Source organism: Ochotona curzoniae, unplaced genomic scaffold (genome assembly GCF_017591425.1).
Source record: "Ochotona curzoniae isolate NIBS_2020 unplaced genomic scaffold, NIBS_Ocur_1.0 contig_48, whole genome shotgun sequence".
Taxonomy (NCBI): domain Eukaryota; kingdom Metazoa; phylum Chordata; class Mammalia; order Lagomorpha; family Ochotonidae; genus Ochotona; species Ochotona curzoniae.
In genome coordinates this window covers 2,463,893-2,490,335 of record NW_024466391.1, presented here as the reverse complement: position 1 = coordinate 2,490,335, position 26,443 = coordinate 2,463,893, and the positions used below count along the sequence as shown (strand labels likewise).

General features: G+C 63.8%; 1 protein-coding gene across 1 annotated transcript; it reads right to left on the bottom strand.

Moving 5' to 3' along the window:
* Positions 1-7,006: 7,006 nt before the first annotated feature.
* On the bottom strand, positions 7,007-21,206 carry NTSR1 (neurotensin receptor 1). The gene is made up of 4 exons (XM_040988274.1): positions 20,502-21,206; positions 8,996-9,197; positions 7,812-7,902; positions 7,007-7,256 (listed from the first exon to the last, which is right to left on the bottom strand). The coding sequence occupies exons 1-4, from the start codon at positions 21,204-21,206 to the stop codon at positions 7,007-7,009; spliced, it is 1,248 nt and encodes a 415-aa protein (XP_040844208.1).
* Between the last annotated feature and the right edge of the window lie 5,237 nt (positions 21,207-26,443).

The window sequence follows — 26,443 nt, the reverse complement described above, 5'->3', positions numbered from 1 at the left end:
GCCACATCTGTGCTACAACCCCTGAGCCTGTCTGTCCCCCGCCAGCCCCCGAGTGCCACTCCAGACACCAGCCCTGCTGGCTTCAGACTCGTGCCCATGGGTGAGCTGGGCGGGATGCGGCTCCCTCCTGCCTGCCTGGCTGCTGGAACTCCACCCATTTGCCTGTTTTCATGGGTGATGCAGCTGGGATTAAGGCCTCTGGTGTGGGGGTGCTTCTGCCTCAGGGACCCGCCGTGGCTGCTGGGGGGACCTCGTCCTGCCTTGGGTGCCTTCTGTTTTCATCTGGCTTCTCCTTACATCCCCGCATGCAGGAACCTCCTGCCATGGGACCCTGGGGAAGCTCCTGACCTCTCGGGGCAGGGGTGGGGCAGAACCCAAGCACCAGGCCTGTCACTCAGCTGTCGCTGGCTGCCTGTGCGCTGTGTGCCCAGCATCCGGTCCCCTCCTAAAGGGGTTCAGAGAACTCGAGGAGGCAGAGGGCCCTGACCCTCCCTGGAACCGAGGGCTGCTGGGAGCCCTGGGCAGCGTGACCCCAGGGCACAGGCCCAAGTCACCCCCAGGCTGAGCTCTGACATTGGGAACAACCACAGCTGAGGCAGGGGGCAGGACCTCCAGGAGCAGAGAAACAGGGGCCAGGTGGGGACTGTGGAGGACCACCAAGCTCAGGAGAGACCACAGACACAGCAGGAGTCAAGGTCAGGCCTGGGCCATGCACATGCTGTGTTCAGGCACGCCTGGGTCACACTGTCCTCCCCTGGCAGGCACTGGACAGAACAGAGTCCCACCCCACCTTGGAGAGCTCCGTCCTGCTGTGCGAGCCCCTGGCCCGGCCAGTCTGACTCTCTGGGCCTCAGTAGCACCTCCCATGGCTGAGGTCTCTTGGATGAGGAAGCACCAACTGGGTGTGGGGGTTCCGCCCCAACATCCCCATCCAAGCCTCCTCCTGTTCTGCCCAGACCCCCTGCTTCCTGCTGGGGGACAGCCCCCAGCAGCTTGAGGGGCACCGGCACCGGAAGCTGGCCATGGGGCACCCCTAAGCTGCCCACAGAGGCCTGGAGCCAGGCCTGCAGCTGCACTCGGCTGGCACGGGGCGTCTCCTAGGCATGGAAGCCTTGGCTGGTGCTGGGGGGCAGTGAAGGGTCGGGCCAGTCTGAAGGGAGCCCAGCCAAGGCCTTCTGGGGGTCACCTGTGCTGGCAGCAGGACTCTGGGGCCATGTGCGGGGGGGGCGGCTTACACTCTGCCCAGAGCCACAGAATTGAACTTGGCCAGCCCCGACAGGGACCTGACACAGGCCAACCCATTGAACACAGGCTCAGGTGTAGCTGGGCACCTTGCAGGAGGGGTTCAGAAAGCAGCATTGGGAGAATGGGTGTGGGACCTTCAGGGGACAGGGGCAGGTGGTGTCCTGTCTCCTGGGGGTGGGTCTCATAGTAGGGGGTCCCAGGCGCTGCCGCCCAGCAATGGCCAGGTGGGGGTGGGGTTGTGAAGCCAGGGCTGTTACAGGCATTTGGAAAACGAACCAGCAGGTGGAAGAGCCGCTGGCGAGTGTGTGGACCAGCACAGTGGGGTAGATGGCTAAAGCAGCTATGGACGTCCGGATCTGGGAACGCCTTCCGGGGTTCCCTGCACGTGGGGCCTCCTGGGGGCGTTGCTTGCTAGGACTGGGCGACTCTGTGGTGCCTACAGCCCTCCGACCCCTCTCACGCCACTGTGCGCCTGGGGCTGGGGGCTCAAGGCAGAGTGGTCACACGAGGACCCCTGTCACCCGCCCCCAAGGCTTTCCTCCCAGACCCCTCCCCACGTCAGGCCTGCCTGTTGGGGTGATGCTAGGGGTGGGGGCGGGGCTGCTGGACTCCAGGGGCACGTGGCAGGGTTGTGGGGATGTGGCAAGTGGATTGTTGTGAGGCAGCTGCGGGGCAGAGATGCACCCTGGGAATGCTGGGGCCTGTCTTTCACAGCTAAGCGGAGCTGGGGGGCAGGAGTAGGGAGAACCTATATCCTGGGGTTCCAAGTGGGGAGATCATGAGAAGGGTAGAGTGGGTTGAGGGTCTGGACGGGTCAGGTCCACCTGCCACGTGGAGGCTGCTGTCACCCTGTGTCCATGCGGGGAGGTCCTTCAGGGTGGGTGCCCCAGGCTCTGTGACACACGGGGCAGGGACAGGGTGACTTTACCTCTGTCCCTGACAGGGTCATGCCCACCTGAGAAGGGGGAGTGGCAGGCAGCGTCTGAATGACAGTGTGTGGATGGCTGGCAGGGGGTGGGTGGCTGGCAGTGTGGATGGCTGGCAGCGGAGCGGGAAGCTGGTGCCACCTGGCCATCTGTCGGAGGGGGCTCCTGAGGGCTGTCACTTTACAAGCTTCACTTCCGAATGCAAGTGAGCGCTTCACATGGAACGGGAAAGTTTTCCACCCACAGAGCTGGCACCCAGGGCAGGCTGCGGGCAGGCGTGGGACAGCCGACTCAGAGGCCAGCAGGGCACCGCTGCAGGCGCTGGGAGGGGCAGCATCCCCGGCCCTGCAGTGCCCTTGCGCGGTGAGTTCTCAGGGCTCTGGCAGCCAGCATGGCTGTGTCCTCTGTCAAGCAGAGGTGCTCAGGATGCCAGTGTTTCTCACCTCGACCCTGTGGCCAAGCACACGTCACGCATGCAACACGCCACATGTACCCAACATGCCCCACCTGGGCCTCACACCACACACTACACACGCTGTGTGCCTCCCGCCCAGGCAGCTGTGGCACAAGTGTGGGGCAAGACTGAGGGTGGTGCAGCAGGGCCCAGTCTGGGGGAACCCAGGGGGACCCTGAGGGGGGCCCCACCCTTCACGTGGGTTCCTGTGGAGTGGGGCTAGGGTCCCGCAGCTGCAGACCCCGGGGAGGGGCGGCTGTGCTGTGGGCCGCCCCACGGTTGCTGGGTTCTACGTGACTTGCCGCTTAGTTCCTGATGGCCTGCGGCCTGGAGGGCCCTGAATAAGCCAAGGGAGGGCCAAGGCCTCTGTGGACACCCTCACGCTGGAGTGAGAGAGAGAAGGGCAGGACGGGGAGGACATGTCTGCCCAGCCAGTGGGTGCAAGGACAGCTCTGCCCCCTGGTGGGGCATGGTCCGCCCTGGCTGTCAAGGGCACCTGGCAGAGCCAGCAGGTCTGCCTGAGGCTGGGGGCCCATCTGTCTTCAGGCCGGGGCGTGTGAAGGTCAGGGGTTCCAGGTGAGGGGTCAGGGGTGCCGGGTGAGGGGTCAGAGGTTCCAGGTGAGGGGTCAGAGGTTCCAGGTGAGGGGTCAGGGGTTCCAGGTGAGGGGTCAGGGGTGCCGGGTGAGGGGTCAGGGGTTCCAGGTGAGGGGTCAGGGGTTCCAGGTGAGGGGTCAGAGGTTCCAGGTGAGGGGTCAGGGGTTCCAGGTGAGGGGTCAGGGGTGCCGGGTGAGGGGTCTGGAGTGCCGGGTGAGGGGTCAGGGGTGCCGGGTGAGGGTCAGGAGTGCCGGGTGAGGGGTCTGGAGTGCCGGGTGAGGGGTCTGGAGTGCCGGGTGAGGGGTCAGGGGTTCCAGGTGAGGGGTCAGGGGTGCCGGGTGAGGGGTCTGGAGTGCCGGGTGAGGGGTCAGGGGTGCCGGGTGAGGGTCAGGAGTGCCGGGTGAGGGGTCAAGGGTGCCGGGTGAGGGGTCAGGGGTTCCAGGTGAGGGGTCAGGGGTGCCGGGTGAGGGGTCAGGGGTTCCAGGTGAGGGGTCAGGGGTGCCGGGTGAGGGGTCAGGGGTGCTGGGTGAGGGGTCAGGGGTGCCGGGTGAGGGGTTCACAGGTCCTGGGTAAGAGACCTTGGTGACGGGTTATTTGAGTCGGGTGAGGGTTCAGCTCTTCCCAGCTTAGGGCTTGCTTGGTGCAGGCAAGTGGAAACCCTCCCACGACGCCTGGTTTGTCCCCACCCTCCGGTGGCCCCCTGGGGCGCTGTCCTCCGGGAGAGGCTCGGGCTGGGTTAGCCCTGGTGTCTATCCAGGGTGGCAGGGACTGCGGTGTGGCCCGGGGGCTGCCCTAGGTGCGCCCAGCTGCCCGAGGCCCTCGCGTTGTCCTTTCCTTCCAGGCGCGTCCCATCCCAGCCGGCTGGACGCTGGGGTCAAGCACTTCTCTGCGTAGTCCTGGAGAGCAGGTACCACCTCACCTGGACATCACCCCACTCCAGCTGCCCCAGCTCAGCCAGCTACTCTTCGTTGAGGAGTAGAGACCCAACCAGAGCTGGGCAGGGCTAGGCCAGGCCACGGGCTGGGTGCCCTGGTGGTACAGAGACCACACTCTGGAGCCTCGCGGGGCAAGCACCTGCAGGAAGCAGACTCAGCCCCAGCCCTGGATGTGGGATATGGTGGCCCGGGGCTGCCAGACGCCCACCCCTCACCTGCCCTTCTCTCCCCGTCCGCCTGCCGTGGGCCCTGGAGGGCTGCCCCCGGGTGTCAAAGCTGCCTTCTGTTCCACACACCTCAGGTGCCCACCTTCCCACCACCAGATCCTCATGGACCCCCCTCCTCCTCGGGGCCCAGAGGTCAGCGTCCCCTGCTTCTCTTCTAGCTGTTGCCCCAAGGAGGGGAGGGGCCCTAGGGGAGGAATGGGGAGAACCAGCCCCTGACCATGCCAGAGCCCCAGGGGCACGTGCAGGGGGCTGTTCTGCTAAAGCTGACCTCTGGGCGCCAGCCCACTCCTGCCAGGAGCACAGGTGTGTGCCAATGTTCAGAACCTGCCCCCATGCCCTGTGGACCACACTGGTCCTGTGCCCCAGAGGACCACACCCAGCATCTGGCATCGTGCAATTCTCAGGGAGGTGCCAGGACAAGGTCAGGTACTGCAGGAGGTGCCCCTGGTCTCTGAGCTCTGCAGGAGGCTGACTAAACCTGGGAGCTTCTGGGCCAGCTTCCCTTGCCAGTGTGGCTGTATGCACGTGAGCAGGCGCCCTCGCTCCCTGGCATTGTGCCCCGCTCCCGCCCGCTGTCCTGCCTGCCCTGCCTCCACAGCCATGCTCCATCCAGCAGCTCCGTTTCAAGCACTTGGCCGAGACTCGGTTTCCATGGTGCTCCCTGGGAATGGCGGGGAGGCAGGAAGGCGGGACAGGAGCTTTCCCGGTGCAGCCATGCGTGCTTCTCTGTCCCTAGAGAAAGCTGAACTGCAGGGAATTCCCTCCTTGTCTAGCAACAAGGGCTGCAGCGAGGGTCGGGACAGAGGGCCCCTGGCAGGGAGGGTCGCCCGGGGTGGGAACAGCATCAGACTGTGGCCATGTCTGGGCTGCCAGCCTCCAGGACGGGCCTGAAACTCCACCCCATGACATGCGTGTGCGTGTGTGTCTGCAAGGCCCCAACCCTTGGGGTGATGGCAGCCACCAGACTTGCCTGTAGGGGCTGGAGCCTGGCAGAGGGCCGCCATGCCAGCTCCAAGAAAGCCAGGTCGGGGGAGAGGGTCTTGCGGGACAAAGCAGTGGAGGGTGACTGAGGAAGGTGGGCGAGGAAGGCTCAGGGTACCCTACTGCACTGGGGGCACAAGCTCCAGGGTGGGGTGGTCGATTAAGGCCCCCTCGGTTAGGACTGCCTCAGCACAGACCCAGCCTCTGACCCTCCCTGCTCTAGCCGCCCACCCTGGGGGAGCTGGTGTGGCGCTGGAGTCTGACAGGAGCCTGGAGTAGGGCTAGCAACCTCCATTGCCAAGGTCACACCAGGTCCAGGGGCCCTTGACTGCAACACCTGGGCTGGCTGAGGAGGCGGGGCCCCGGCACGAGCCCACCAGCCCCAGCGCTCCCAGCCTCGGAGGGAGGCCAGCGAGCACGTGCTCCCAAACAGAGACGTGGTGGACACGCGCAGGTCCCTGGCAGTCAGCGCGTGTCCAATTTCCTTTATTGGGAAGATGGGAGGGTGGTCCGTGGTGTGGGGGAGGGGCTGCTGTGGTCAGAGGCCTCCGGTTGGCAGGTGCTTGGGAAGGCCTCGGCTATGGGATGGGGTGGGACGTCCCAGGAGTCACCTTGGCCACAGCGGCCTCTAGTCACGCATAACCTGCCCGGTGGCTAAGGACGCTGACCGGGTGGCACCGAGGGAGGGGTGGTAGGCACGTGCCAACAGGAAGAGAGACTGCAGTGCCGTGGAAGAGTGGCAGAGGTGGGAGAGGCGTGGAAGAGGTGCTGCCCGGGGCTGCAGGGTTGGGGGTAAGCTGCTCCCAAGCTGCATCCTCCAGGGCCCACATGTGGCCGAGGGGCTGGGACATGGGACTGTTTCTTCGAGGGGGGACTCAAGGCTGGGGACCCCCCACGCCTGGGATGCTCTGGCCCATCGAGGCCGGGACCTCGCTCTGAAGCGGACGGCATCTGTCACCCCTCCTGCGCGCTCCTGCTGGGACTGCAGGGCACGGTGGGGGTGCGCCGGCCCCCAGCACAGGCCTGAGGGGCCACACGCAGCGCCCACGGGTGGGGAAGCCGAATCAGCAAGAGCCTTACCCAGGCTGGGACCAGGACGGGCCTCCTGTGTGCCATGCTGTGTCCCCAGCTCTTGTGGTCTCTCTACTGTTTGGCACAGGTACCCACACATCCACCCTGTCCTGGACAAGGCCACACGGGCGAGGGCAGCCGAGTGCAGGCCCCTGGGTCTCTTGGGGCACTGGGGTGTGGGTGGAGAGAGGGGATTCACCTGGAGCTGCCCAGGGGAGGGGACGGCAGAGGCCGTGGCTGCAGGGGTGAGGTGACTCCAGCCTGAGCTGGAGGCCGGCGCAGGGCCAGCGTCCCTGGCCCAGCAGCCCCGTCCGGCTCCCTCTGCTCTCAGCGCCTGTGACGATGGCTGGCCACCACATCCATTAGCTGGGGACAGAGCAGCTGCTCCCGGCTGGCTGGGGCGTCAGGGCCTGGGAGTCTGGGGCAGGGCCATCCTGGCGCTCCACAAGGCGCCGAGCAAGATGCGGGGAGGGACGAAGCTGAGAAGGCACAGGCCCTGGCTCCTGGCCACCCCAGCCGGCGGCTGGCCCCTGGCTGACCCACGCGCCCAGGCTCCCCCCACCTTGCAAGGCCCTAGTACAGCGTCTCGCGGGTGGCGTGGCTGGAGAAGGTGTGGCTGCTGGACACACTGTTGGCCTTCCTGGAGAGGGCTGGCACCCGCCGCCTGCGCCGCCCCAGCGGACACGGGCAGGCCAGTGTGGACAGGAAGATGTGGCGGAAGTTGGCAGACACCAGGTTGTAGAGCACGGGGTTGATGGTCGAGCTGACGTAGAAGAGCGTGTTGGTCAGCATATAGAAGTAGTGGTAGAAGTCGTAGAGGAACCTGTGTGGGCAGCAGCATCAGGCAGGGCGTCTGGGAGGCCGCCCACCCCGGCTCTGGGTTGTGAGGATCCTGGGCAGCCGGGCGGGCTGCGGGTCCATGCCGCCCTCTGCCTGGGACTCCCACAGCACACACTGAGCACCGGAGCAGCTGGCACACACGCTGTCGCTGGGTCAGGACTCCCAGAGCGTCCCTCTGGCTTGTTGCAAGCAGGGGGCGGGCACTGCACTCCTGGCCAGTCTCCGTGAGAACCGGTCCTGTGTCGCCAGTCCCCCGGATGGCAGAATCCACGGGGGCTGACACAGCTCACGGTTCTGAAGTGTGTCAGGGCTGGGGTGGGGGCCTTGGGAAGCCATCCTGGCCCCTCCTGACTGCCTCGTGCCCCCTTCACACAGCCTAATCTCAACCTGTTCCCAGCACCCTCGGTGGGCGCTTGCGGGGACCCTCCTGTGACCAGAGGGCTGCTGTGAGGGAGTCAAGAGCGCCCTCCGGGTGTGCCCTGCCCTCCCCCACCCTGCACCCACAATCTGGGGAGCCCTGCCCGGTCCCCGGACTCACGGTGTCCACTGCTCGTCCGAGATATAACAGAACATGAGGCGTCGCACATGGTAGGGCAGCCAGCAGACCACAAAGGCGATGACCACGGCGCCTGGGGCAGGGGTGTGGGCTCAGGGCTCTGGCCATGGAGCGGGGCTGGGCCTGCCCACCCAGACCCCAGACAGACGGCGGAGAGAGAGCCTGCAGCAGACCTGCTGTGGCCAGCTACCTGCAGCTTGGCTCCCAGAACCGGGAGGCTTGGGGAGTGGACGCTGTGCCCTGGCTGGATGGTGTGAAGCTGCGCGCTCACTAAACGCCTGCAGCCAAGATACCCTCAGACGGGACTGCTGACCTCAGACGGGACTGCTGGCCTCAGACGGGACTGCTGGCCTCAGACGGGACTGCTGACCTACGCACAGGGGCCAGGCCAAGAGAGGCCAGGCCAGGAGAGGCCGGGCCAGGAGAGGCCGGGCCAGGAGAGGCCAGGCCAGGAGAGGCCGGGCCAGGAGAGGCCGGGCCAGGAGAGGCCGGGCCAGGAGACACGGGACCAACTTTGTGAGGCATGTCTGGCATGGGCGGATCATAGTTCTGTTTCACAAAGTCATGGTCACCGTGCCCATGCATGTCCCAAGGTGGAGGCTGGGAGCCTCCTGGTCCAGCTGGAGGGAGGGAGGCTTGGGCAGCCGAGGCCATGGGAAGTGGGGAGCCCTCTTAGCTGGAGCAGTCATCAGTGTCTCTGGCAGGAAGGAGCCGCCAGGGTACAGTGGCTAAAGGACCTGGATGTCCAGGTGCGCGCCTTCATCCCTGGTTGGTGGTGCTGGAGGCGAGGTCCTGGTGGCTCTGCTCCATCTCTGGGCTGTCCAGGAAGCCTGCCCAGGTGGCTCCACATGGCCAGGCAGGGAGAGTGGGGCCCTGCGAGCCCCAGCCACAGAGGGGAGCCAGCCCTGATCAGAAGGGGCGGCGGCAGATGAACACTGAGGAACTCCCGGGGACCCCCACCCTTCCTACCTCCCGCCAAGCCCGTGACCAAAAGCACCCTCTGCCCGGGCACACAGGGCACTGTCCCCCCTGTCCCCACAAGCCAGGCCCACCTCTGCTGCTCAGAGCCAACACTCCGTCCAGGTCTCAAACGAGTGAGGGAATGGACAGACAAGCAGAGTCGCCCATCCACTGCCCGCCCCCCGCCCCCTGCTGCAGATACGTACGGAGCACACGGACGCCGTGCCGCAGGGCCTGCACCCGGCCAGGCTCGATGGACGCTCCGAGGACGCCGAGCCGCTCCCCCACCGTGCACACGGGGCCTGGCTCGGCCGCCTGCCGCACCATGACCGTCAGCTTGTTGGCGATGACGGTGTTCAGGACGGAGATGACCACCATGGGGGACACAAAGGAGATGAAGGTGTTGACCTGCAGGGTGGAGGACAGGCGTCGGGTCAGGGCTGGTTCCCCAGTGCGCCCACACTGCCCCATTGTGCCCACGCCGCCAGGAGCTCCGGGCTGACAGCACTGGGGGCACCCCTGGCGTGCAGCCCAGCATGAGGTCCCCACACACCCCACACACTGCTGTTGTGACGCCTGTGGCCCTGTGCAAGGACAGCAGAGAGCCTGAAGGCAGAGACTGGGAGCCCCAGGGCCGCCCCACCCCTAGAGGCACAAGGGAAGCTGTGTGGGAGGTGATGGTTTCAGCTTGCAAGACGGGTAGGTCTTGGAGGGCACTGGCTGGCAGCGAGTCCCAGCACAGGGACCCAGGGTGGGGGAGGGGATTGTCAGTCTCCTGGGGCGGGGTGGGGGAGAGGGAAAAGAAGTGTGTGAGGGCAGCCAGAAGGGGTGTGACCTCACCCCACAGACACAGGGCAGGCGGCACACTGGCAGATGGGCAGGGCAGCCCCTGGTCATGGCCAGTCACACACCCCTGATGGTCCACTGTGTGTACCCTCCTCCATCTCCCCTAGCTGGAGGGGCAGTCGTTGATTTCCTAACTGGTGGCCTGCTGGGTATGGATGCAGTATCATGGGACAGCGACACAGGTGCTCAGGGCAGCAGAAAGGCCTGGCCCCGCTGGCCTGGCACCCTGCCTCACAGCAACCCCTTCCAACCACCTGGTGGACAATGGCTCTCTCGGGTCCAGCAGGGCTGGCACTGCAGCAGATGCCTGGGCTCCTTGCAACCAACCATCTCTGGCCCAGCTGTGAATGGCGATGCCATAGGGCATGGGCAGCCAAGCCTGGGAACAGCCTGATGCTCACTGCTTGGATAGGCCGCAGAACAGGCAGCCAGCCTCACAAGGCACTGGGGACCCTAAATGGGGGCAGCCAGCCTGGACGTCACTTTGTCCCTAAGCCTTACTCTGCCCTCGGTCACCGCCAAGGAGCAGCTGCTGCGATGGTCCAGGGTAGGTCATGGCTGCCATCAGCATGGAGTCCTAGGATGCTCCCACCTTCCTGAGTCAGTGGGTGGGCGGGATATGGAGAGAAAGAGTGGGCTGCAGAGGGACAGGGCAGCTCCCTGCTCCATGAGCCTGTGGCCAGCAAGGGCTCAGCACCCAACGGCGCAAGTGGGAGCCTGGGATCCCTCCAACTCCCGCTGACTCCCTCCAACTCCCGCTGACTCCCCTAACTCCCTCTGAGTTCCTCCAGCTCCCACTTCCTGAGATGAGAGGTGCAGGAGCTAACACACAGGCCGGGCACTAGTGGAGGATTTCCATAAGAGTTTGCTAGGATGCTACAGCAAGGACCGTACAAGCAGGTGCAGCCCCCAAGAGCCCTGAGCCCCACCCAAGTCGCGTCCTTACTATCCATTCACAGAAGAGGACAGGCAGGTCCAGCAAGTTCCCGAGGCGTAGACCGGGGGCAGACGGGTGCAGGGCCCTGGGCCTGTTCAGTGTGGCCTGGGGTGGGGTGAGGGGCTGAGGCCGCCCTCACCTCCCTTGGGGAGCAGCAGGTCTGGAGCTTCAGTGACCACTTGAACCTGACTTTCCCAGCAGCCTCTGCTCGCCCCTCTTTTTGTGTGTGAGCTTTGCTGCCTCCTCCTCCCCATTCTGTCCTGGGAGAGGCCAGGCCAGTGCCAGGGCCCCAAGCAGCTGGGTGCTTCAGCACTGCGGACAGCGCCCTGGCTCCTGGTGCTGTGGGGCACGCCCCTCCCCGTGTCCCTGGGCACAGCACCAGCCTCCCTCCTTCACCAGAACTCCAGCAGGGAGCACGAGGGCAGTGGGGAGGCGGCCAGTATGGCAGTCTTGGGAAAGGACCTCCCTGTTAGCTCCCAACACCACTCCAGCAGTGACCAGCCAGTTGTGCATGGCCCTCACCTACACAGCTCTACCAGAAGCCCAAATCCGCAGGACATCTGCCGTGTGGTAGTGGGTGACACTGCAGACTCCCTCGGCCTGCTCAGGTGTGGCTGGTGGCAAGGGATTTTGCCTCAGTGCCCTGCAGTAAACACCCTTCCAGCCTCACTTCTTGGAAGGGAACAGCGCCCAGATGGGTGCTGTGCCACCCCTCCTTGCAGCCGCGTCCATCCTGTGTGGGCTGCCCAGCCTGGCAGAGCCGACACTAGCTGGCCACGCCAGAACCCACGCCAGGCAGCCGTGTTGGCTAATGAGCCTTTGTGAGTCTCCCACGCTCGAACACCAAGCTGACCCTGAAGGATTAAAGTGGAGCCAAGCCTTGCACAAAGCCCTCAGCTCCACGCCAGGGCACGCCAGGTCTTGGGATGGAATGGAGCCTGTGGCTCCCGGAGGCTGTTCAGACCCTCAGCCATGAGCAAGTGGCGGGCGTGGGCCCGCGAGGTTGCTGTGGTCTGGCAGTCCCAGACTGGGCCCAGCAGCTAGGAGGCTGCAGCAGGACCGGACCAGGCACCTGTCCCCTGTGCCTCTTCCGCCCTCCGCGTCCTGTTTTCCTGCCCTGTAATGGTGTGGGCGGCTCAGTGAAGGTGCTGCCCCTTGTCATTGCCCACCACAGAGCTGCCCGCTCAGCCCAGCACCTGGCCCCTCAACAGGATTAGGGCTGGAACAAGACACTGTGGGGGAGGGACCCTGGGGGCTGAAGGGGTCCCCCAGCACCCTAGCACAGGAAGGAGCTCAATCCCACCCTGAGAGAACAGCCAATAAACCTCACCTATGGCAGCTGAGCCCACAGGGACAGCCCGAGGTCAGCTGAGGACCCCAGTGAGTCCCTGAACACCCCTCCCACAGGCAGCAGGGGTCACCCCCCTCACTCATAGGATGCCATCTCGGGCACCCAGGGCCAGCTGGCTCTGAGGATGGCTCAGCAGCCCCTCATGCCACTCCTCCTCACTGGCACATCCACGGGCAGGGACAGGCTGACTCCAGGCAGTGTCCCCTGAGCCCTCCTGCCCACACCTAGCTCACAGCCTCGCTGGGCAGAGCAGGCAGGTGGCAGCTGGGATCCTGTCTCTGCTGGCCCAGCACAGGCCCACGTCTGCTTTGCTTCTTTCATGCGCCGCTTTCAGGATGCTCACACCCCCAGTCCTCGCGGGTTGTTCAGCAGACAGCTAGGCCTAAAGAGGGTACACAGCAAGTGGGAACCAGAGCCCAGGGTCTCCTCAAGATAGGAGCTTGCATGGATTGGGGGCCGACCAGGCTGATCAGTTAATGTCATCACTGGCAAATCCGAGCACCAGAACAGAGTAAGGGTCGAGCCAGGTTTGGTTGCGATAAAAACCAGTCCACACTACAGACTGCCAGGATAAGGTTGACTGTGCCAGATGTGACTGCAGTGCCCATCCAGCACACGTGAGAAACAGGAAGGGAAGGGACAGAGCCAGCGGGGGAATAAGGGGTGGTTCCCCTGCTGGACAGCTACTCCCACTGGAGAGCATGAGCTGGGATGGGGGCAGACCAGACTAAGCAGGGCTATAACACCTGTGCGCCTCATGTGGACTAGATCAGGGAAAGGCCAGGATGGGTGGGCTGTTCCTATGGGTGCAACCTACAATTAGAATGGGAGAGGGCTGTTTGTGCATAGCCGTAGCATCAGCTGACAGAAACTGGCGCTGGGGGCTAATCCTGTCAAGTTAAACTGCAGAACCACCTGGAAAGTGCAAAATCCGGGAGTGAGAGACCTGGGAGGGAAATAGTAGGTTCCCCCCTCTTGGGTTACCACTCCCACGGGAGGGCACGAGAACTAGGGCGGGGGCTGGGGTGGCTAGACAGAGAGGCACTCAACCACACCCGTGAAGGCTTGACTGTTGAGCTGGGTAGATGGATCCAAGCTTCAATGCCATTTGCCATGTACGAGAGCCAGGGGGGATGTGGGTCAGATTGGACTGGTCTGCCACACATATTGGCAAACCAGGGTAGGGGGTGGGCCTGGTAGGGGTTATTGTGGGCTGCTCTCATCAGGATGCAGCTCCCACTGGTTTCGGTGAAGACCGAGTTTGTGCTGTGCAGAACCAGGCTGGACTGCAACACCCATTGGTTCCAGTAGAAGGCAGGGCTGAAAACAGAACCAACCCAGCAATTGCAACTACCAGCAGACTGGGTGATGGACTGTGCTGGGCCCTGTGCTTGCTGGTGCATACAAGTATCTGGCCTGGGAACACCTCAGACGAAGTTCCTTTGGCGATCTTCCCAATTGAAATGCCAGACTCAGAACCCAAACCATGAAGGGACAGAAGATGGAACAAGTTAATCAACCACCTCAGCTATAGGTTGGCAACAAAACCGGGCAAATAGAGACGCTATGATGGACAATGTCAATTAATGGATTTTTCAACAATCTCATCGTGTTTGGAGAGGCAAGACTGGCAGCAATTTCAAAACTGGTGACCTATTGAAACCACTTCAACGAGTATCTCGGAGCATGCCCCACATGCAGGACTTGGGGTGGGTGGGAAACCGGGTGGGGCTTCTCCCTCAATATCCCCCTCTACCTCAGATATATGAAGGAAACAATATGGAAATAATAGTCTTACCCACTTTCCTGTAGCCCTTGACCCTTTTTGCCCAAATTAACTATGTAAAGATTGACAAAATAAAAACAATTATTATTAAAAAAAAAAGATAGGAGCTTGCGCCAGAGCCCCGGCCCCTGCAGCCGGGAGGCAGCCTGTGGCTGCCACTGACATGCGTGCTTGTCGCACACCAGCACAGTGGCCCTGCCCCAGTCACTGCATGTGAGGAGTGGGTGATGGTTGCCGCAGTTATGAGGGAGGGTGGAGCTTGCTTCGAACTCAGTGTGTCACTCTGACCTCAGACTGGAACCCAGAAAGGACAGCAGAAGATCCGGCGTGACCCTGAGGCAGCAGAGCCTGTGCTAGACCAAGACGGACACAGCCAACATTCCTCGTGTAAGAAGGGCCGAGGCGACACCTGCTTCAGCATGCGTGTCATGAGGGTTAACCCTGCACGCAGTTTTCCTCTGCCCCTCAGTTGCTCCCTCTCCGAGCCTGCGTCCCACTGCACGGGGAGAAGGCCTGAGAACGGGGCTGCTTTGAACAAGGCCGTCCGTGTCCTTTTCTCAGCCTTTGTGTTCGTTCACGGAACGCTCCTACAGAGTGCAGGACTCGCACCAAGGCAGCAACACCCACACCACGCCCACACGAATGCACGCCATACCATGCCCACACCCATGCCCACACCATGCCCACACATGCCACACCCAACCACACGCCGCCCATACCATGTCACTTCTACACCCATGCCACACCATGCCACGCCCACACTCATACCACGCCCATGCCACGCCCATGCCACTCCACACCCACACGAATGCCATGCCCAATTCACACGATGCCCATACCATGTCACTTCTACACTCATGTCACATCCACACCATGTCACACCACATCACACACGTGATGTCCATATCATGTCATACCATGCCACGCTCACCCACGCGATGCCCACCCATGTCACACCACTCCACACCCACACAAATGCCATGCCCACATCCATGCCACACCCATGCCATGTCACATTACGCACATACCATGCCCACACCCATGTTATACCATACCACATCACGCCATGCTATGCCCACACCTGTGCCACCCATACCCACAGCACGCCCACATCCATGCTCTGCCCGTACAATGCCACACCCGTGTCACGTCCACATCCATGCCCCACAGCAGGGACTCTGAGCTTGAAGTGAGCAGTAGGGCAAGGAGGGCCCGCAGCTGAAAAGCAACAAAACAGTGAGCTGCAGGAAAACAATAGATTAAAGAGAGGACGTGGGGACCCCTGCTGGTGTGGAGCCAGGGCCAGAAGGCTTCCAGAGCAGGTAAGAACCCAGTCCTCAGGTTTAGAGAACAGGTGCGAGTGAGGCTTCCCCAGGCAGGGACAGGAACTAGCCGATGGAGGGAACGACAGAACTATCTCAGGGGACTCCCTGCTGCTATCGAAATGAAAACTCCTCGAAAGCCCTCCCTGATGCCCACGTGACCACCCGTCTTTCAAGTCCGATGCTGTTAATAAACGCACTGTTGGCCATCAGCCGGGAGTCCACATGTGTCACTGTCAGCTCCGGGCACCGAGTCTGTCATGGGCAAGAAGAGATTGCAGACGGCCCGTGGTGGAAAGCCCAGCGACAGGTTCAGGGACTCACAGCTACCCACAGGACGCAGTGCCAGCTGGAGAGGCTGCTGCCCGCGATGCCAGCTGACCCACTGCTGATTTGGCTCCTTGCAGAAGACAGCTCATGTGTGGGAGACCTGGAAAAAGCACCCAGTCAGGCCTGCCCATTGCAGCCATGAGGGTAGTGACCCAACGGAAGTAAACTCTCTCCCTCTCTGTAACTCCGACTTCCACACACAAAACTCTAAAACAAGCAACCTGACACACGAAGCAGCAAGGGGCATCGGGCCTCGAGGGAAAACAAAACCGTCTAGCGCGAACGCACTTACTCCAGCAACGTGTGTGAACAAAGAACCGAGTGCAGACAGACCCATGTGCACAAGACAAAGACCTCGTGTGTGTTAAAGGTGCTGTGTGAGAAAGCCCGTGTGTGTAACCCCATCATTATGAAAGACCCCACATGTGAAAGACCCCGCGTGTGAGACCCCGCGTGTGAGACCCCGTGTGAGACACCCCGCGTGAGACCCCGTGTGTGAGACCCCGCGTGTGAGACCCCGCGTGAGACCCCGCGTGAGACCCCGCGTGTGAGAGGACGTCTGGCGTCACGGCTCTTGCGTGTCCCAGCCTGTCAAGCAGCACCCGGCACCCCGCCCACGGGCGGAGCCTGCAGCAGGTCCATGAAGGTGGGCTTCAAAGACAGGACATTGGGTGAAAATTCATTGTGAACCCTAAGCTACGCCTTAGAATTCCCAGGGACGTTCTGACAGCCCTGAGAAAGGGGAGGGAAGGAGCAGAGCGCCGGGAGTCCACGTGGTGGGCCTGAAGAGACCGTGAGAGCAGTCAGCCCGACTCCCGAGTGTGGCCAGGCCCCCCGGCCCCGCACAGCAGGACCCCTGAGTACAGCCCAAGTCCCAGCACATGGAGACCTGTGAGCACAGCCTGACTCCCCCAGACAGCCGGCCCGAGTGCAGGCTGACCTCCGAGACAGAACAGGCCTTTCCTGCCGGCTGGGAGCAGCAGGGCGGCTCGCACTCGGGGGTCAATTCCAAGTGGGCCACAGGCCTGCGTGTAAGACACGAGACGGTGCAACTCCTGGTTCACAACACGGCAGAAATGTCCAGGCAACGCTGGACCAGGGCCTGGTTTTCAATCCGGGAAAGAAAAAGCTGGAAGAAATCAGGGCATTTACTGAATTTAAAGTTCCCCCTTACTGTTAGGGGGTGAGCCAGGGCTGTGGCACCCAGCAAGGGGCGGCCAGGCGGCTGGCAACCGACACCCTGTGCACCCCGCGGCCCTCCTGGAATGCCATACTTGAGGCCCAGGCCCACCGGGTCCCTGCCGCCCACGTGGGAGACCCCTCCTGAGCCCCGACGCCCGGCCTTGGCCTGGCCCAGCCCTGCCTGTGGGGTGGAACATCTAGGGAGAAGATTGGGGGAAGAGAGGGACGGCTCTTCCGTCCTCTGCTTCACTCCCCATAAAGCCAGGAGCCAACATGTGCAGCTGCATCTCCCACGTGGGGGCAGGGCCGGGGCACTTAGGTCTGCTGCTTCCCAGGTGTGTTAGCACAGAGCAGGATTGGAAGTGGAGCAGCTGGGACATGAGCCGGTGCCCACATGGGATGCCAGTGCTGTAGCGGGCAGCTCTACCCGTTACAGGACAGCGCCACCTCCAGACAGGAAGTCTCTCTCTCCACCCCTTTCTCTCTCTGCCTTCCAAACAAAGAAAAATAAAAAAATCTTAAAACTCAACAAAAGAACAAACAACTGGTTTTAAAATTGAACAGAAGAGCTAGGCAGCAGATAAAACGCACAAGCCCCACAGCACACATCTGCCAACTGCAGATTAAAGCAACGGGAGCGGATGAGTGGTTGGAAACCCTGAGAGCAACGCACGGAGCCCTGACCCTGCGAGCTGCTGGAGCCTGGGTGGCCACAGCTGCTGCTGGTGGGAAGGGTGGTCTTCACATCCAGGGGGGCGGATGCTGAGGGTCCCGCAGCCCTGCATGGGGAGCTGTGGCCAGAGCAGAGCGGAATGCTGGGGTGGTCAGACCAGAGTCTGTCCTGGGGAGGCCGCTGGGAGGAGGGACAGTGCATCCCCAGCCTGTCTCTCCCCTTCTCTGCCCTGCCAAGGGGTGGCCAGGGCCGCTCAGCATCTGTGTGTGTTAGTGGGACAGTGAGGTCTGGAGAACTTGGGATGAGGGGGCAGAGGGACGCTGGGGCACAGGTGGCAGTGTCCAGAGCCGCTCTGAAGGAGTAGCATGGGGCCGGCGGGAGTGCCGGGCAGTGGCAGGGGTCTGGCAGTGGTGTTGGGTAGGCACGGAGCACCGGCTGGGGTGCTGGGCAGGCTGTGTACAGCCCTGACAGCTGGAGCTGGACTTGACCTGCCCAGCCCGGGGTAGGGGAATAATGAACTCGTGCTGCTCCCCACACCCTTGGGGTGTCTGGGTCGGCAGGGCCGGCGCTCCCACTGGAGTCTCTTGTGCACCATGGGGAGGACAGCTTCTTCCCAAAAGGCTGTCGGGAGGCAGCCAGGAGCCACCATCGGCTGAGCTGCTGCTCCAGGCTCGTGGGAAGCCAGGTTCCCGGGCTGCCTGCTGGAGCAGCAGGCGAGTTGAGCTGCCGACTGTCACGGCCCCAGGGGGCCCTGCACTGCAGAGGACCCCTCCCCTTGCTGCAAGACACCCAGGAGCCAGGAGCGGCAGCAGGGCTGGAGGGGGACCGATGACAGAGATCCAAAGGGTCCCAGCCCTGCCAGCTTCTCCCTCGGCCCCAGGTGATAAACAGCGGTCCTGACAGCCACTTCCTCCCGGGCGCTGGGCCTGACACTGATGGAGAGGTAAGCCCAACGCTGGCCGGGGGCCAGCCCGACCTGGACGGCTGCCCTCGGCCCGCCGGACCACGGGAGCCGACACACCCGGGCCTCTCAGGGCCTCCAGCAGCGGGTCTGTGAGCAGTCACAGCCGGCAGGGGCAGCCCGTGTGCTCCCCAGCCATGTCCAGCTTGAGCTAATACAGGAGCCATTCTGGAGTTACCAGAACACAAAACTCTCCCGGAACACTCCTAACCTTTACGCCCATCAAAGCAGTTATTAAATTTTTACAATAAATTCACCCTTAGCAGAGGGAAGGCTAAGAATGGCTAAATGCAAACAAGCCGTCTCAGGGATGGAGCAGCAACCCTCCACTGTGTATCCTTTGCAACATTGTTTTTATAATTCCTCCAGCCCTCAGCTCAGCCTTTCAGCAAGCCGCAGGGTATGTTTGATCCTGTTTAAAATCCACAAGAGTCTTGTTCCTCCTTTTCTAACTTCTCTGGCACCCACAACCGTGGCTGTCTGTAGATGCCAGCAGCAGCCAGTCTCGTGGGGGGCCCTGGCCCCAGCTCTGAGCACGGAGGTGGCAGGACTCAGGGAAAAGCAGAGGATGTGGACACTGAGCCGGTGGGAACCAGTGTGCCAGCATCCCACCTGCGAGGTGCACACAGGAGAACCTGGCCAGCACTGACAGCAAGCCCGTGGGAACTGGACACGTGGGAACAAGGCGCACAGGGACAAGCCCAAGGCCACTGCCGCAGCACATGGCAGAGCTGAGAGCAGTCAAGCAGCGGACTGGCCAGGCCAGGCTGGGCTGTGGCCAGAAGAGCGGACACTGGGAGTGGGGCAGTGAGCTGCCTTCCTCTTCCCTGAAGTTCAGGCGAGCACCTGTGCCCTGGTGCCAGGGCTGCCTGTTGCCTGCCCAGCTTGTGGGACTGACAAGGCTATGACGCAGCTCTTGGGTCCTGTTGGCCACCTGTGCCAGCCCCACCCCACCCCTGGCAGCCTGCTGAAAAGTGATGGCTCCAGGCTCAGATGGCACAGGGCTTCCTGGCTGCTGGCCCTGCCACTGGGGTGGGGAGGCCTGCCTAACAGTACGGGTGGCTGCACCCCATGGCCCTCAGGACGCCACGACGCCTGCGTCCTCGTTCGCACCCAGCCCTGCTCAGGCCGGGCGTGTCAGGACAAGGAACCTGTGCCCAGGTCTACCAGGCAGACAGAACTTTCTGCCTCCTTCAGCCAAGGCTGACCATACCACAGGAGCAGCAGCTGGGAGACAACTTCTGCTCATGGCCAGTTCTTGCAGGGACATGCCCAGGGGCAGCTCAGCCAGAGCTGGAGGGTGCCCACATGGTCTCCCCCAGCAGACGGGGGAGGCCCCAACTTGGCTGTGGGCAGCCCTTTGGGTAAGTCTGGGAAAGGCGAAAGCCTGGGGGCATGGGAGGCCTTGCCCTACTTCTCCCTGCAGTGCCCGGGCTGGCTGCGGGGAGCTGGACTCTAGAGGGACTGTCCGATGGGGGGTACGGAGACCCCAAGCCGGTTCCGTTCCTACAGCTGCCTCAGTGGTCAGGCAGGACCCAGTGACAAAAAGGCAGGCAACAGACCCCACTGGCCACTGCCGTCACCGCACCCACTGTATAGCACAGAGAGGCCAACCACGTGCGGACAGCTGCTCTTCTGTCTCCCCAACCCACCTGTGACACTACAAGCCACTCCCCCATGGGCCAGGGTGCCACTCAAGGCCACCTCGGCCCTGCCTGCCTCTGGCCCCTCCTCAGTCCTGTGAGCCTTCCATCCTGCCACTGGGCCCGGCTTTCTTCATGTCTCAGGACCCTCCCCTGATCAGGACAGCCGTTCCAGCCAGGGGTCCCGCGGCTGGAGGCAGCAATGGTAGGCCAGCGCAGGCTTCTGTATCCCAGAGAACTCCCACGGTCTCAGCTGCTATGATTATCCCATTGCACAGACAGGAAGCCCGAGGCCAACTCGATCAGTTCCAAGTCTGAAGTCTGAGCTGGGGCGGGCAGCTGGGGGACCTGAGCCCCCAACAGGGTAGCCCTTAGAGAAGCTGACCTAAAGGGACCCTCTACAGACAGCACACACACATGGTGACCCGACTTACGGGACACTCCGGGGTCCACTGAGGCCCATTCAGGGAGGACAGAGACCAGGACTGCAGTCACCCTCGCAGGGGTAAGGGCTGAGGCCTGACTACCCTGCATGGCAGGGTGGGAAGCGGGTTGGACTGCCCCTGGGACTGTCCCCAGCCCCCGTCAGCCCCCTGGACACGCCCCCTGCCCCACCACAAGGGCCACGGACACCCCCGAGACACCTGGCCTGGTGCCCTGGGACATCTGCTGGACGCTCACCTGGATGACCACCTTGACCGTGGCGGTGTCCACGATGGGGGTACACACCACGCTGCCCGGATGCTGGTGGTCGGAGCCCCGGTGCTGCTGGCCCATGGTGAACAGCATGGGCAGGGCCAGCAGCGCCGAGGCCAGCCAGATGGCGCCAATGAATTTCTTGGTGCGACTGCGGGACATGAGGGTCTTGGCCTTGAAAGGGTGGCAGATGGCCAGGTAGCGCTCCACGCTGAGGCTGGCCACGTTGAGGGCCGTGGCGTAGGTGCAGGCGTCGCGCAGGAAGTAGTAGCCACGGCAGCCGGCTTCGCCGAAGGCCCAGGGGTGGTGCACCCAGATGAAGTTGTACAGCTCCACGGGCATGGCCAGCAGCAGGATGAGCAGGTCGGACAGGGCCAGGCTGCCCAGGTGGTAATGCACTGTGCTCTGCAGGCTCTGCAGCGGCTTCCGGCGCGCCAGCGTGAACGCCGTTACCGCGTTCCCCACCGTGCCCACGGCGAACAGCGCCAGGTACACGGCCGTCACCAGCACCTTGGAGTACACGTCGGTGTTTACGTCCAGCTGACTGCCGGGCGCCGCGTGGGCGCACTCAGACCCGTTGGCCGAGCTGTTGCCGGCGTCTGGGGCCGGCAGCGCCGCCTCTAGCTCCACCTGCGGGCGCGGGAAGAGGTCGGCCCCGGGGGCGCTGGGCCCGGAGCTGTTGAGGTGCATGGCGGGTGGGTGCCTCCCGGCTGCAATCCAGGCAGGGACGGAGGGGAAGGAGCCCTCGGCGGAGAGAGGGCACGCGAGACAGGGGAGGGGGCCGCCGTCCAGACTGCGCGCCCCAGGGAGCGGGGCTCGGCTCAGGCTCCCGACGCTGGCCCTCTCTGCGCCCTGCGCTAGTCCCGGGCTCTGCGAGGCCCCTCGCGCTTCGCGGGCAAGCAGGTGGTGCCGGGCAGAGCGCACTCGGTCCGCTCGCCTCCCGCCGCGCCCGCGCCCTCCTGGCTCCGCGCGCCTCCACTGAGCCGGCGCGGCGCGCGCGGCCGCGCCTAGCAGCGTGGGGCGGGGGAGAGGGGCGGCCGCAGCCGCCGTCCCCGCCCCGCCGAGCGCAGGCGGGTGGTCGCTCCCCGGCACGCGCGCTCAGGCAGGCTCGGCCGCCGGTGAGCGTGAGCGACGCCGGGCCCAGCATCCTGCGGGGGCGGGGGGTGTGGCTGCGCTGTGGGGAGCCGAGTCTCTCCAGCCCCCTTCCCCCCGGGCTGCGGGGCACCCCCCAAGATCGCTCCAACTTCCCGCACTCCAAGAAGGGAGGACGCGGAGGCTTCCCGCCGGCGTGCCTGGAGCGCTGCACAGCTGGCAGGGCCGCCCTTCCCTCCGTGCCCCCGTGGTGGGGGAAGGGGGCAGAAGCGGCGCTTTGGCACCACTAAGGCGGGGCGGGCTGGGGAGGGGCAGCAGAAGCAGGGAGCGGCCCTGGGCTCTGCGCTCTGGGGGAATGATCACCGGAGTGGCCCTGGGGTCCAGGCCTGAGCCAGATACGGTAGGCGGTGGGATGTACCTGTGCAGGTGGGCAGCCTGCTGCTGCCTCTGGCACTGCTTTGTCCTCCCCAGCGTCGCGTCACCTGCTGGCTTCCCTGCAGGAACCTGCGGGTTCTGAGGGAAGAGTCTAGGACCCCTGTGTCGCCCAGGCTCAGGCCCAGAAAGAGGCCTCTGGGGAGCCCAGCCTGGGCGCCCTACTGGGCCCGGCTTTTGTTATTCCGCTCTCAGTCTTTCTTGGGCTTGCTCTCCAACAGTGACCCCAACTCATCAGGGAGTCTGCACACAGAAATAAAAGCCCAAAAATTCAGCCTTCAAAGGAAAAACGGCCGGCCCTGGCAGAGGCTGCAGGCAGCTGAGGTCCAGGCCTGCAGCCTGGGCGAGTGCTGGAAGTGCCAGGGTGCCGTTGTGGTGGCTGTCACGGGATGGCATGGGGCAGATGCTCCTCCCAGCCAGGGCTGCTCCTGGGGGTCCGGGCGCAGAGGGATGGACGGGGAGAGCACCCCAAAGACAGCCCAGTTGACCTCAAAGCCTGGTCAGGACACACCAGACCTGCTCCCAGGAGTCACCACTGATGGGGGCCCACGCTTCTGGGGTGACAGATGTGGCCGTGTCCACGGCCACGTGCCCACAGCCAGCGTGGCTGGCGCCATCAGCTGCAGCTCTGCCCACAGAGGAAGACATGGCCAGCTAGAGCCAGAAGGAGTGGGGCCGCCTGTTCTGGTGCTGTTTGGTCTGCAAGCCCCTGACCTTTCCGCTAAGCCAGGCTTCCGCGCCGAGCCCGGACGGAGGCTTGAGATCAGAAAAGACCAAATATTGTGATGAGGCATTTGCTAGAGGCCTGCTAGGAAAATGTCATCTTCCTGGGGGCTCCCCAGTGACCCCACAGCCTGGCTTGCTGGGGCCAGAACCTTCTCTGTGGGGGAAAGGGGGGTCCAGCTGCTGGAGCCCTCAGGGAAGACGCTGCTGGACACTGGGCGATGTCCATCCACGAGCCGTCACGGGTGGGGAGGGCCGGGCCGCTGGCTGCACCCTGAAGCCTGCACAGGTTTGGTGGGGGCAGGGCGACGGCGGCATCCTGGGGACCGGTGGAGGGGAAGCAGCTGTCCTTTGGGCATTGGTCAGGACCTCTGCGTCTCTCGAGTTCGAGGCCCGAGAGGGCTGCGGGCTCAGGGGGTGTGGAGCCCTTCTGCTACCCCCTCGCTCTCCCTGTGTCCAGAGCCAGCCTTGAAGCTGCCCTGCTGCCCTGACACAGGTGGTACCTGGCACGTGGGGGAACACGTGGCGAAGACACCTCCACCCCACGAGGTCGCACCAGCAGGGACTGTGCCCCCTCTACTGAGTGCCCAGGCCCCCTGTGTGGGAGGGCTACTCACCGAGTGTTCGTGTTTATATAAAAGGTGGGGCGGGGGGTCGTCTCGTCTGCTGGGTCACTCCCCAGTGCCTGCAGCTGGAGCTGAGGCAGCCTAAAGCCAGCAGCCTGGAACTGCCTTTGGAGCTCCCCGTGGATACGGGGCCCACGCACTGAGGCCGCACTGCTGCCTTACCAGCCTGTCAGTGGGGAGCCAGCACACAGACTAGCAAGCCAAGGGGGTACAGGCGTCCCTGGAGGAGGCTTAACCTGCAGCCTAAGCCTGCTCTGTTCGCTGGACGCGATGAGGTTCCCAGGACCCCACTACTGCATCCAGGGCTGCCTGCCTGACACTCGGGGACCCCCCGGCTGGGTGATGATTAGGCTCGTGGTGGGCAGGGGCTGGCTGGCGCCCTGGCGGGGATCACCGGGCCGGTTGTGGATTTGAGCTGCCTGGAACGGCGCCTGCTCTGGGATGGATGACGCTCCGAGGGGATGTTTAAAAATAGAGTGCCACATGCACCGGGCAGGCGGGTGGTGCTGCCTGCCAGGCTGACACCTGGCGTCGCGGGCTGTCGGCGGGGCCTGTCGGCCCGGCTCCCACTGGCCCTGCGCCAGCGTCCAGAACTGGGAGCTGCGTCTGGGGCTTGGGGAGGGCTGGCCTTGAGTCCCAACTCCGTGGCCCTGACCCTGGCCCCGGGGAGTACGTGAGCAGCCAAGCCTCCGTGTGCGTGTGTGGGGAGTGTGATCTAGAGTGAGGGGTCCAGCTGCTTCTGCCCTAGCCTGGGTGAGGGTGGGGAGTGGGCTGGAGGGTGCAGGATATGACAGCCTGGAGACCTGGGAACTGGGGTTTACTGGTGCCAGTGCCCAGGGGCAGCTGGGCCTGAGGGGCAGTGCTGGGCGGGGCAGCTGGAGAGCTCGGCTCACTGCGGACCCCCTCTGCCCAGGGACTCCGGGTTTGCTCTCTTCATTCCCCTTCCTGCTGCCCCCCCGGGCTGCTCTTCTAGCCACGGGACACCCCAAACCGTGGATGAAGTGTCTGGAGTGTCTGGCCACCCTCCCGCAGGCTCACACTGGGACTCCAGGTCTGCTCCAGGCCCCTGTGGCCTGGGATGTTCAGGGGAGGGTCCGAGGCTGTCTGAAGCTTGGACCAGGAGCACTTGGCCGAGGGCTGTGCTGGGCTCGCGCCGGCCTGTGCCCTCACAGACGCTCTCTGCAGGGGTCCCGCAGCTCTACACCCAACCTGGGCCCCTGGGTTCTTCCTGCAGGGCCTATGACCGCTCACCCATGCTGCCCGTCCCCAGCCTGTTCAGCCCTGCTCTTCACACAGCTGTGTGGGTGAGTGCACAGCGTGCTTGTGGGGGCTCCCAGAAGCTAGGGTCTGCTGAGGCCCCAAGGGGTGCTGGGGGTGAGGGGAGCCCTGGGTGGCCCTCGCTAGCGTCCAGCCCCTCTCCTGCTCAGGTTTCCCTGTGACTGCTAGGCCATGCAGACTGCCCCCACCAGGAAACTCCGGCCTTCCTGGTGGACCGGGCATGCTGGGACAGGACAACCTGTGTGCCACCGTTGCCAATAGAGCTGAGCGCCCAACTGCAGGGGCCCGCCAGATCCAGGGGCTGTGGGGGCACCCAGCACCATGTGCACTGCATGCTTGGCACTGCCACCCTCCTGGGGGTTCCACCCTGAGGCTCCAAGGGCCAGTCAGAGGAACATGCTGTAGGGTCGGGGGGCAGCAGTGTGGAGGAGCCGGCCAGCTGGTGCGGGTGGGGCCAGTGCTGCCCACAGGAGGTGAGGCCAGTGGGTGGGGATGAGACCAGCGCTGCCTCTGGGGTAGGGGAGGCAGCTGAAGGCCTCAGTTCAAGTTTCCCAGGCTCTGGCTACTGCCCAGACCCGCTGCCCCAGCCCTCTGCCTCCAGCATTGCTGGACACAGCCAGAACCGGGGATGGGTAGGGCTGGGTCTTCTAGGAGCCAAGGACGGAGCGGAGGCAGCGGCCAAAGCGAGAGCCCTCGAGTGGGTCGGAGCTGGGGGCAGGGATGTTGAGGGAGGGGCCAGGCTGCGGTGGGCACACCCACAGGGGAGGGGGAGTTTCGGGGGACCCCGTGTGGGGGTGAGGCCAGGACAGGACAATCAGGGGAACTCAGAGAAAGCTGAAGCCACATCCCTTGTGGAGCGTGTTGGTACGGCATGCCTGCCTCAGCTGTGAGCTGTACACGCGGCCACGCCCCCCCGTCCCCCCGCGGCCGGCCAGTGCCTGGATGGCCACGGTCTCCATGACAACAACGTCTCTGCCTCTAAAAATGCGGCGATACGTTTGAAAAAGTCATTTACTTATTTGAAATAGTTATAGAGAGAGGGAGAGACAGAGAAATCTTCCATCTACCACCACACCATTCCCCAGATGGGAGCGAAGTCCAGAGATGAGCCCATCTGAAGCCAGGAGCCAGAAGCTTCTTCCAGGAGTCCCACACGGGTGCGGGATCCCAAGCACTGGGCCATCCTCTGCTGCTTTCCCAGGCCACAAGCAGGGAGCTGGGTGGGAAGCGGGCTGCTGGGATTAGAACCGGTGGCTTCGTGGATGCCAGTGCTGCAGGCAGTGTCCTGACTGGCTGATCCACAGCACCGGCAGCCTTGACCGTGAGCTCACATTTTAGCTTGGCTCTGAGCGTCTGGATACCTGCCCCTCTGCCTTGCAGAGTGGACGTTCACTTTGTGGCCAGGGAGGTCCAAGCTGAGCCCTCTGCTGCGCTGCGGTGTGCACTGGCTTTGCTGTGAGGACTCCTGCCATGCCCGTGAGCTGCACTCGGCTTATCATCTGGGGATCCACGAACCGGTCCTGCACACCCACAGCCAGGGAGAGACTGACCCGGGGTCCCCGGCTGTCACAGTGGCCACCGCCCTCCACCCTGGCACTGTCTGCCCTCTCCCAGGCCCCCAAGAAAAGGCATTTCCTCCTTGGGACTTGCTCCCAGAAAAGACAACACAAACAGCAATGGCACCTGGAGGCATGAATCCTTCCGTCTGTTTCACCTGAATAAAGAAGGCTGCGCTGGCCTGCTCACACCGGGGCTGCGCTGGCCTGCTCACACCTG